Genomic DNA, 12,502 nt, shown 5'->3' with positions numbered 1-12,502 from the left:
AAAAGCCAGACACTGTTGAGATGTGGAGTCCAACAGAGCAAGGCACACCACAGAAGCAGGAGGGTTCATCCCTGTAGGAACAACCTGCAAGTGTGTGACTCAGTCTGCTTGGAATGAACCATTGGTGTGCAAAGCCAGGGCTCTCCAGATTGATGTAAACAATCAATCTGATTAATGCAGTGGCTGTGCAAGCTGCTGAATGCTCAACTTTACTGCTGTCCAGATGGATTTCTCCAGAAGAAAAAAGTTTGGTGTGTGCATCCACTCAGCCATGGGAGCACACATGATGTCTGTGATGGAAGGGATGCAGGGCAAACAAAAATCACCCGGACTCTGTGACTGGGAAGGAAGAGATGGGACTGGGAGGGTTGAGCTGGACTTCTCATGAGTTGTGGGCATAAGGGGAGTAAGCTGAAACCTGCAGGCTCACCTTGAAGAGTTGGAAGGGAGTGAGGGCACAGTGTCAAAGGGACAAACCTGTGGGATGCTGTGGAGATTAAAAAAAATAAAAAAGGAAAACCAGCAAGCAGCAGGTTCTTTAAAAAGTATATAGAAATACATAATGGAGGACAACATTAACTGGGAACAATAAAGTTAGTCCTCCCAGCTGATCACAAATAGTAATGTCACTGTAAGCAAAAGAGGAAGGAAGTTCTGTAGGTGGGCCCTAGGACAGAGGCATAGCTGGGGCAGTCTGATAGAGAAACACAGAATTACTTATTTCAGTGTTGACAAGGCCAATAAATCATGCAATTAGCTTAATTTCTTGATAGTTTCTGAGATAATGTCTACAGCAAAGTCTGAGTTCTACCCAAGTTCTATCCATGGACACTTGAGATCTGTAGAACAAAAGCAGCAAACACCCTGCCACCATCAATTACTTTGACCTAGATGAAAATAGCAGGGATTTTATTTTTTTATCTCTTATTTTGCTATTTAAAATAGTATGTATTGATCCCTTTATTAGTGTAACATACAGACTGAAGTTCAAAGCAAAGAATAAGACTAAGAACTTATTATGGAAGGCTTGTTCAAAAGAGAAATTGGGCAAGGAAAGGTTTTGATCAACCCCCCTTGCCTAGGGTTCCACCTGCAAATGCAGTTCTTGCACCTCTCTTGCTATCCAAGCTTAAGAAATGTAGTGTTGCCCTTTAACACACAAGTCAGAAGGCAGGCTTTCTGTAAGGTGATGTGGCTGCTGCTGTTTTCAGAGTATCCTTTTCATCTTACCTGCAGCTGTGGGACAGTAAAGATAATGTCTGCCAGCTTTTTCTCTCTTGAAAGCAAGAGCATACTTGTGACATGTGCTTCTGAAAGGGCACTGCATTGGCATCTGATATATTTGGATATTCTCAAGTCCACATTTAAAAATGGCAAGTTATCTTTTAATCATAGGATATTCATAGTAAATAGAAAAAAAAAAAAAAAACATCTTGCCAGTCCTTGCTGCCCAAAGGAAGTCTATAAACAGGACTCCTGAGTGTATGCAAGTAAGCTTCAGAGGAATTGAAGAAGTGTGGTTGCAGTGTGAGTAATTTTACTTATAGAGAATCTGTCAAGAATACAAAAGGAAAGCCTGGCAGTGGAAGTGTCCCTGTTGCTCTGGTAGGACAAGGACCACACAATCCAGTGTGATTCAGTAGAACTTCCTTGTAAGTAGATTAGCTCCTCCCTGTGTTGACTGATAAAGATACAAGGTGATTTACTTACAGGAATGTGCGCAAGCCTCTGAATAAAAAGAACTGCTATTGACTTTGAGTCACCAGCAGTGATGAATTTTTGAAGTCAGTTTACCATCATTTAATACTATTTTAGAATAGTTGTTAGTGTGTGGCCTTTTCATTTCTGCCAATAAACTTCCTAATAGGTACTGAAGCAGGACTGAAAAGCCTGTGAACACCATGGAGACATTATTTGTTCAGTGTTGCATTATGACGTACTCATGATCTTTTTTTCTTTGCTTCCTTAACTTTTTTTTTAAACCTCCTTATTTTGTTTCTGTTCAGTGTGTGTGGTGATTTTAGTGATGGTGTAGTTCATTGTGGAAGTGATTTAATGTTCACTTGTGAATACTACTCCAAGGCACCTAGTAGCATTAATATGTTAGTAGCTGCCCAGTGATCATGCTTCCCATGTCAGCTGTAGAACACAAAAGTTATACTGGAAGTACTTAGATAAATCTATTTCCTCAAAATGGCTGTGTACTTTCATTTTGTCAAAATGCCTGCGTGTTGGCTTTCTTTGCTGCTGAAATGCTGTTCTATCTGTTCCTAACTTCCCTGTTTAACAGCAGACAGACCCAGGGAGCACTGACTGAATCGGATGATCCCGAAACAGGCTGTCTAACTGATAACAAGCCAACTTCTCGACACTTCTATCCTGTCGCCTTGCTGCTTGTCAGCTCACACCTGCTGGTTGTGTGGCTTATTTTAAGTCTTGCTTTGCTATTAGCCAAATATCAATAAACTTTACTTGTGTTCCTTTCTTTTCTACAAACAGCAACGAACTAACTCTAGAAAAAAAGAATCATGTTGTAATATTTCTACAGTCTCAGACCCCAAGGATTCATCTTTAAGATTCCAATGTCTGAAATGTACTGTGTTTTCATTCTTTTTTTCTGAACTCCGAGAAGTATACTATGCATTGAGTGAATTGATTTGCTCTTTCTGTTCATGGTAAAGCTTTCCCACTGTAATTAGCGCAAAGAAAGCCCACTTACAATGCTGTCACTGTATAGAAGTTGTGGAATCCTGAATGCTTGAATCCCTCTTTCCAGAGTAATTAGTCTGACAAAAAAAATAAATAAAAATTTGCACAACACAAACTAACCCCTAGACAAATATGGCAGGGCAATGGTTTGTGAGACTTATCTTCCGTTGTGTTTTTTCATTGTAACTAGCTGATGGGATTGTTTTCGTTTAATAAATTATTATTACTTTGCTACAACTAACCCTTTTCTGTAGAGTAAATAGAATATACTAAGTTCTGTTTTGTAATGAAATTAGCCTGTTTGTAATTGTTGCTTTAGTTGCTTTTGCTTTCAATACACTTTTATATTCTTTTTAACAAAGTCCTGTTTATGTCTTGATGCACCACTTTGGCACTTGTGACTTTTGTACTGTATGTGAACGAACATCCTTCCTTTATAAAGCAGAGAGGTGGATTGGGCTGTTTGAAAAGCTATTCTCTCTTTTTTTCATTGCAAAGCTGAACATACAGCAAATGAAGCAGAGATGAAACTTTCCTTCACTAATCTCTAGGGCCAGACTTAATAAAATTCCTTATTTCTAGAATGCGCATTTTAGGGCAATGTATACTCACACATATATAGCAAATCAATTGAAAAAAAAGGTATGAAAAGGTTTAAAAGGCAAATATATTTCTGGAATTAGAACAAAATGTATCATTAAAGTATTTAATTTTTTTTACTGAACTTTAAACCGCAAGGGCAGATATATTAGGGGGGATGGAAAATCTTATCACCTATTTCTGAGGGCAATAACTGTACTGGGCCTGGCCTTGGATTTAATTCTGTAAGATGTATCATCACTCATGGAAAACAAAAATGTAGAGTTGAATCCTTGTTATTTTTACTTCAATTGTTGCTGAAACTCTGCAATGAACAAATAAAGCATATTTATTTATTCTATGTTTCATGAAGTTGTACTTTTTCCCCCTTTCACTAGAGAAGGATGCCGCATAGAGAATGTTCTGAAGAATGTCAAATGCAGAAAGTATGCATTCAACATGATACAGCTGATGGCTTTCCCAAAGTACTACAGACCTCCAGAGGGGACATATGGAAAAGCTGACACCTAAGTTTAACAAAAGTGTAATCAGGAGCATGTATCATGCTAATTAGTGAATATAACAACTGCTGTTTATGACATATGAATTGGGAATGTATGACCTGTGGAGGTGTTATTTTTAGCAGGTTTTATCATTTTACACTGAAATTAATCTGATTAGTCATTATGAAATAAAACCATGAAAAAGCAATGGACTGGATATTCTGAAAATCAAATATATTCAACTTATCTTTGTGAAATTGAAGCTTAGTATGACTCATAAGCCAGTTGGAATTAGTTTCTGGGGTCATTTGATTGAAGATTAAAAAGGGAAATGGCATTTGCTGTAGGAACAGAGATTAGTAATCTGGAAGGTGGCATTCTGACTCCAAACCAAACCCTGAGATTTGATTTAAGGGGTATTTTACTGCTGGAAAAGGTGTTTTCTGTAACCAGCAGAGCACTGAGGTCTTGATCACTAAGGATTAAACCCTTCACAGAAATGTTTATGAAAGATGCTAATGATAATACCTGGGCTAAATATAATTTTGGTAATTACAATTAGCTTCTTTACATAAGCATGGTAACTTCATAATGTGTTTTTAGTAATTGCAGACTGTAATTTCAGTAATTCCATTTTGATTCCCTGCAGTTCATTTGGATGTATCACTCTTGGTTTTCTGTACCCCAGCCAAATACCACTTATTTCACTTTCACATAGATCACACTGAAATCAGGGCGATTAATTCCACAAGTAATGTGACTTGAATTTCACCTCCTCTTTAGTGTAAATCCTTAAAAGCAAATTTTCTTTTGTGCTAGGGAAAATAAGTTGTATATACAGGAGTTAATGTATCTTTAGACTCTGAAAACTTGTATGTTATTAGAAAGCCTAAAATAAATGTTATGAGTAAACTGCTGTACTAGGACTAGTTAGCCACAACAGCTGATTTATATAAAATTTGTAATGCTGCAGGTAGACACTCTAGGATGAAAAGCTATCAGCTTTAAAAATGAATGTTAATGTTCTGCCAGCTGGTGTTAATACTGAAATTTGTCTTGCAAAGAACATTTGTGTTTTCTAAATGTGTCTATTTACTTCTATTTACCTTCTTCTGCCTCCCAGAGAGGAATACAATTTAAAATTCCCAAGTATTCACTGGTTACTGACCTTTATGCAATGCCTTCTTTTTATATCTAGAGCAGAAGTATAAGAAATGTAGCCTAATGAAACTACCCTGGGAATTTGAGCATCTGTAGGAAATTGTAATTGCCATGGATAAAGAAGTAAATGTTTGCTTACTCCTATGGAAGTCAAAGAAATCTCTATACACCGTGACTTTCAATTTCTTCTTTTTAATCCATTAATATTCATTACTGGGTATAAATCTGTAACTGTAACAGAATTTAAGAGCCTGATTCTGCAAATTCTATTTGGGTGATCCATGGAACTGATCTATCATTTGCCTAAAATTAAATCCATCTTGTGTATTTGCAAGATCAGGCTTTGGAGTTTGTAGGAAAACATCAGAAAGAGATCCTTGTTCTAATACTCATTGACTTCAGTGGAGCCAGAAATTCACCTATACAATACATTAACTAATTGGAATGATTTTTTCCAAGAAAAGTAGATAATGTAAGTAGTGTTTTGGTGCATTAGTTTTTTATTTCTATTATATAATATGCTGTCATTAATTGCTTCCTTTTTCTTGGAATGTATTCAGTATATGTCAGAAGAGTTGACAATGCATCACAGATAAGCTCAGACTGATGAGAACATAATGCCTTGATTTCTTCTTGTCATGTACCAGTAGAAGTGGACAATACTCATTGGGTGGCTGGATATGTGCATAAATTAGTGTTTGTCTATTAATATAATGTAGCTGATCTGTGTGAAACTTTTTTGTGAATTTATGGAACATAATCTTTCCTAGAAAAGTAATTTTTCTTCTGTCAGGCTGCTGCACTAACCCTCACTATATACATGTTTATTATTAGCTTAAAAAACCCCTACATATGCAGTTTAGAGATAGTGATAAATTCCTTATGGGTCTCTGAAATAACCCCCAGGCATGCAATAGAGAGTGCTAACCATTGCACAGTAATTCTGAAACTGTCTGTAAAAATCTCAGTGGAGATGGTGCTCTTTGCTGGGTGCTATAGGTACCTAGACTTCTTTATCTGAGTCCCATTGGCATTCTGTCAAATTAAAAATATGAAATTATTTTAGATTTTCTTGTCAGGAAAATAGTCTTTCAAGATTTTGCCTCAGCATTTTAACCCTGCCCAGGCTCTAAATTGCTGTTATCACTACCATGTTTTTTTTGTGTTGAAATTGTTTTTCACACTGAAGCCATGGATTTGATGAGGAGAAAGAAAAAATGGCACTGGATTGCTATCCTTTTTGTTTTAACATCCATTCACAGTATGTTCTTGTGAAATTAAATAAATCCCTTATTTGCTAAAGATAATTAATTAGACAAAACCACAAATACATCAGTCAGCTGCAGTGAAGCCTCGTGCTTGGGCCATTACAGAAGAGTTGCCTGAGTTCTGTGCTAAATAGTGCTGAAATTTTTCTCACTAATATTTGGATTGGAACATCTTGTTGTAGGTCAGGAGAGCTTTGTAAAACCTGCAGAAGTGCTCCAAGTCTCCTGGAAAAACCTCGTTGCTTCAGTAGCAAAACAGGCCCAAAGATTTTGTTGTTTGGTCAGTGCCTGCTGGGGCTACTGTGGTCCTTGTGGGCGAAGGCTGTGCCATCAGCTGGCCATGGATTCAAAATTTTGGGGTTTTCTGGTTTGCCTTTTATGAAGGAACAAAGAGGGGCTTGCTGCAGGTTGATGGTTGTGTTACATGGAGTACATTTACTCTTTGTAGCAGCTGCTCCCAGCCCTGTGCGTTGTTTGAGTGTCTGACAGAGGAGTTAAATCATCCCTGGGGTCTTGCGCATTATCTTCTAGCTCACTGTGCATTTCAGTGCACAACTTAATTTTTATGAGCAAACTACATTGTTTGTCTTGCAGAGGGATAAGATAAGCAGAGCGATTTTGATGGTGGCTCCACAAAAACTGTTCCATAACTGCTGTCTTAAAACTTTTGTAAGGTATCAAATAATCTGCTTTTAGAGGAGGGCAGTTCTCAAGGGCTAGAAGACGAAAATTCAAAAATACATCTGGCATCTAAAGCCAAATCTTGTCTTAGAGATGATATTATTTGTAGAAATCAAATCAGGATCTGTCTCGAGGAATCCTGAAATAAGGGCTTCTAGCTTTCAGTATTTGTACAATGCATCACACACTTACATGGGGGTTTTGTACCACAGAGTAGTGACTAAATAGAGAGCTAGTCTAAAATAACTAAAAACATAAGGAAAGGAATGTTAAAGTATTTTTTCCCCAGAAATGATTGTAATATTGTTATAATACATGTCTATAAGTGACATTATATTATCTATTGTTTATAATACATGTTTATGACTGACATTAAGCAGGCAGGTCTTTTTTTTTTTAAGTCTTTTGAGGAATTTAAAATACATTCTGATTAATGTTCATACTTTGGCTTTTATGGAGCAATTAGAAAGCAAAAATTTTTAATCATGTTATGTGATTTTTGTCTACGTGAAGCAATGTATTTTGATGGAATCCTAGCAATGTCTGTGTTATAAAAAAAAAAAATTAGGAGGACAGCTGAAACAAAATATTAACTGGGAAGTAGCCTTAATGAAGCCCTTTGCAATGTTAATTTTTTTCTGTCTGAATTTTGGCATTACATAAGTGAAATGAGGAAATTAACAAACAATTTTTTGTCTAAATCAATCTCTCCTGATGAAAATTCACTTAGTTGCAGTGGAATAACTTGTAATGATATTCTAAATCTTCACTAGCAATTTTGGTATAAAGAAGTGCAACACTCCATTCTGAAGCCTACTCTATAATATGCCTATTAAAAGTTTCAGGAAAAAAATATTTTTATTTCTAGATTAAACACAAGTTCCAAGAAATCCTTTGGTCCATTTTAAAAAAAGCATAAAATGCACTGAACATCAACCAGTGTAATAAAGAAAGGAATTGCATTGAAAACTATGCAGCAAAATTACTTGTGTGAATTAATGTATGTAATCACTTAACAATCTTATACGTACATTGTGTCAGTTGGTTATGTTGTAAACTTGAAACTATTGATATTTATATTTATACTCTTTTTTATTATAAAGAAGTGCACTGTATAGGTAGTGCCATGAGACATGTTTGCATCTTGCTTTTCACTTCCTTGCAGCTTAAAAGCAGATGTTTACAATGGAAATGCTTTAAAGTAATTTGCTGTTCTCGAAAACACAAACTTACCTTGTATATTGCGTGTTTACAAAAAAAAAATCATACAAATGCTTTTTTAGAGAGAAAAAAGTCACAGACTTCAGTCCTTAAAACACTGGGGTTTTTCCCTTAGCTGTACAACACCTCAACTGTTGTGCTGCCAAGCATTTGGCTTGCACTCTGCAGGACTCAAACATTTTCTCTTTCTTTCATAGCATCTGAATAAGTAATATAACAGCCATGACTTATCAGCATGATACTCATGATCCAAGTTAAAAACTTACGTTTGCTCAGATATGAGCAAATACTTCGGGATAAATGAACTGTAAGACACTTGTGAACCAGTGTCTCCCTATTCCAAAGAGCTGAAACATAAGGCACAGGATTTGTGTGCTGACTGGGAAAAAAGGTTACAGTTGGAGTCTATGCTGAAAGAGTGCCCTGGCCATGCCAGGTTCAGAGCAGTGAGATTTGAACCACGCTGCAGTGGTGTTTGATTACTCCTTCCATGCATGCAAAATGCCTTAAAAGTTTTCAGCACTTCTGTTTATGAATCGTCTGACTTTAAAACTTCAAATCCCAAATTACTTTGGTACTTGTTTTCCTTTTGTGTAGCTGTTCCTTGTGATGTTCCTGTCTTACATTCTGGAGCACACAGGGCTGTGTATCAGTAACATTAACAGGACCTCAGTCCGCAGCATGTGTTTGTCCAGAGAAACAAAGCACAACTATAGAAATTCAATGCTTTTTATATTTCAGGGTTTATCAGTTTTGTTTCATTGCTGTCTGTAAGCCATGTCCATTGTACACTATGTGTATGTTTTTATTTAAATAAATTTAATGTTTATTTTTTATGTTTCTGACTTTTTTGTTCGTTATTCATTTTTCATTGTCATTGCGGTGGTGTTGCCCAGAGGGAGGATTGTCCATGCTGATGAGAGTGTGTTCCCTCCTAAAGCAGTTGGGGGAAGCCCACTCACAGGTCTCATCACCTCTAGGAGCAAGGATTTACGAAAAGTTCTGAAATAACATTTAAAAGCCGGCAATGGGCAAAAATTAATAGTTCATATTCTTCTTAGTCTTACCATAACTTTCATCTCAGAACCAGGTGGGTCATGCATTTTCTAGTTCAAAGCAAACAAAACATTCACATGTCCATAAGGAGATCCCTTTCACATAACTGTTGATCTTTAATTCAGGTGGGATCAAGGCTTTTCATAATGAAGACTTTTAAAAAGGTGATGTGTCATGCTTTGTCTGGTATCACATCTTCACCATCTCAGCAAATTATTTCCTTGGGAAATAATTATGGATTGCTTCTGTGCTGTTTCTTGACTTTCTGTTGGAATCTGGATTTATTATATGGTCTCTCACCACAATGAAAGGTAAGTTCCCTATGGCTGGCTGAAATGTAGCAAATGGATCTTCTGTTTTGGTATATGATAAAATGTGGCTCATCTGTACTGTCAGTACTATGAGTAGAAGGTGGTTGCATAATTTAGTATCTCTGTTAGCATTTTTAGTTTTACTAAAATATATTTAGTGAGATTTTAATTACTTGCAGAGTTCTTGATAACCTTTAGAAAACACTGGGAATTAGTGCTTCTTTGGAAATAAATTAAAAAGCTGTTAGCATTCAGCCAACAGGAGCCTAGGAGTTTTGTCTCTTACTAATAAAAGTTAAAGTATTTTAAAATTACTTTGTCTCACTTTGCATGTTTATGGATTTTATTTTCCTCGTAAACTGGGAGCCACTTTCTTCTCACAACGATGTAAGACAGAAATGGAGAAAGAACCTACAGCTGAAGTGAGATGATAGAATAATATGATAGCAAAAATATGTTTTCACTGATTCCCTTTCCAGTGTTACTTCAGAGCATGCTTGAGTATATGACATAATATTTCTGAACCACAGTCTGCAGGGTTCCACACTGGGCTGACCATTGCTGCCAGTAACAGAATGTATTCACAAATGCTGCTTCTGCTAGGCACGAGCTTTCCTGTGAGTGACAAATCTTGTACAAATCACAGCCTTCAATGGGTATGTGACAGATGGGCTTCATGTAATTAAGGACAAGAAGGTTCTAGATGCAAACTAGACTGTGTGCTGTTTGCTATGCCTAACTAAACTGACCCTTTGCATTTCTGTGTAGGCGGTCTGTGCCCAGTCCTAGCCCAGGGCATAAATGAGAAGTACACTTGCTCTGCTGCAGGGAAAATTCTTGACATTATTAGAGGTGTAGATGTAAACTGCTTCTAAATAAGCTGGGATAAGAAGCTGAATTGAAAGATTTCTTCTATGTGTTTGTTTACATGTATATACATACATGTTATATTTACATTTTAATATTTTTATATGTTGTAGGATAGGAAAGGGCAGTGACATATGATCAGTTGAAAAATGGATCTTGTGATATTTCTAGCAATCAAATAGTTTTGCTATTGGAAGTGTGGCACCAAAGATAGGCTCAATGAACAAAGCTTTAGCTTGTGCCATGTTACATGTGGTGACATGTGGTGACTCTAATAGTAAGTTGCTTCTGGTGAAAAAACAGAGAGAGAAATGGGAAAGACCAGTACCAGACCACAGGTGCAAAGCTGGGAGAATGACAGCAGAACAACAAGGAAAGAATACTGCTCTCTTTCCCCAGCAAAGCCTACATGTTATATCCATTTTTCATGGAACAATAATTTTGATTGCTGCAGTTTACAGGACTGCTGACTTAAACAACTGCCAGAGATAACCAGAGCAGAATTCACCCCTTGGGTGATACTGTTCCTCAGTAGTTTCCTTTTAGAGGCAGAAAGGTTTAAGTTCTGGTCCTAAAGTCATTCTTCACAGGCACAGAACCAGAAATGGGGCACTTGAGGTGAGAAACTCCAAGGAGCAGGTTTTGTGAGAGTTTTCAGAATCATTAGCATTCCTGAACTTTGGTTCAGAACTGCAAAAAACATTTTGTTTGTACAAGGCCCCACACAGGAAGAACTTACTCATGGTCGTGGCAAGGAAGTTGATGGCAGTTTCCTGTAAATTATAATAATAAGTAGCTGATGCTAATGAACTTGTGCACAGAAGGAAATATATGCCATCAACACACTTTCTTTAGAAGGACATTTTTAGTGGAGCAAAATACTCAAAAACATCTGAATGGGGTCTGGGTTTGTTAGTATGATCTAATACCCAACTTTTTTGGGCACTTACCAGCATTTAAAAAACATCACATAAATAGGAGCTTAAGTCTGGTTTCCTACTTAAATCTAGGTAGATTCTCAATACTCTCTATTTGAATTTAACTTTTCTCTGGTATGAAATATTACAGTCTGGCTTTTCCTATTTTTCAAACAAGGCTGTTGCTGATTGGCCAAACAGGTATTGTGCACAAACATTCTCATAAAGGTAAAATGATTTTGAGGGAAAAATGGTTGTTCTACTTTGTACATTCTGCCAACAGCAGGGGAAGAGGACAGTGCTCAGCTGAGGAGGTAAGGAGTGTAACAATGCATCAAGGTTTAATGTTTTTTTTATGATAGATAAAAACTGTAGTCACATCCAAAGGTTACAAAGCATTTTAGATAAAGAAAAAATTAAGAAAATTTTAGAGGTTGATTGCAAGTCCTAATGTAAATATAAATTACTTGCTTCTAAGTACTTTTAATTAAGTTTTAATAGGTTAATTATTTACACTGTTCAACAGGAATATTTTATACAAATCAAGGTAATTTTCAGCAGGAATTAAAAACAACTCCCAAACTCACAAAATAACATCATCTAGTATAAATGAATACTTTTAATGACTACCTTTACCTCATGATACACCACCTCCATGCTTTGTTGAAAGACAGAATTAATTTAAAAAAATTAAATCAAGGTTTTTGCTTTTTTAATATCAGTATGGGAAATAGAAGTGATCATTTCATGGGTGGGAGTAGTAGGTGTTAGCAGGTTTTTTGTGTGTGAATCCAGTTAGTGTACTTAGGTATAAAATGCTGAGTAAGAGTTTAAAAAACAAAAAAGTGGAGCACCCAGTTTATATTCACATATTCAATGGCATGGTTAATGGACATCAGCAGGGGAGATGTGATCCCACACTTTTTAAAAATCAACAGGAAAGCAGTGCACACTATGCAATTCCCTTTGGCATTAAACTTATTAAGTCAAATAAATTATTACAAGCACATAGGCTAGAGTTCTGGAACTTAATTCCTTTTGATCTTCCGCCTGCTAAATTCTGCTTCCCATTGTGCTACCATGCAGTTTATTTTTAACAGATAATTTGTTTGGACACCATTAAAATGAAAATATGACAACTTCTGGCGCTACTAATGCACTGAAATTCCTGTCAAGTTATTAATTGTCTGCACTCACACACACAAACAGACACACAAACAGCCATTTGC

General features: G+C 36.5%; 1 protein-coding gene across 1 annotated transcript in view; it reads left to right on the top strand.

Annotated features, from left to right (window-relative positions):
- Positions 1-3,864, top strand: part of INPP4B (inositol polyphosphate-4-phosphatase type II B) — a 169,076-nt gene extending 165,212 nt beyond the window's left edge. Inside the window, exon 24 of the mRNA XM_058803042.1 lies at positions 3,687-3,864. Within this exon, the coding sequence (XP_058659025.1) occupies positions 3,687-3,819 (133 nt within the window). The 3' untranslated portion in view covers positions 3,820-3,864. The remainder of the gene's footprint in view (positions 1-3,686) is intronic.
- Positions 3,865-12,502: the final 8,638 nt, after the last annotated feature.

The sequence above is a fragment of the Ammospiza caudacuta genome, chromosome 4 (assembly GCF_027887145.1).
Source record: "Ammospiza caudacuta isolate bAmmCau1 chromosome 4, bAmmCau1.pri, whole genome shotgun sequence".
In the NCBI taxonomy this organism is placed as follows: Eukaryota; Metazoa; Chordata; class Aves; order Passeriformes; family Passerellidae; genus Ammospiza; species Ammospiza caudacuta.
Note: the sequence above shows the minus strand (reverse complement) of the source record. Positions and strands in the feature narration are given on the sequence as shown.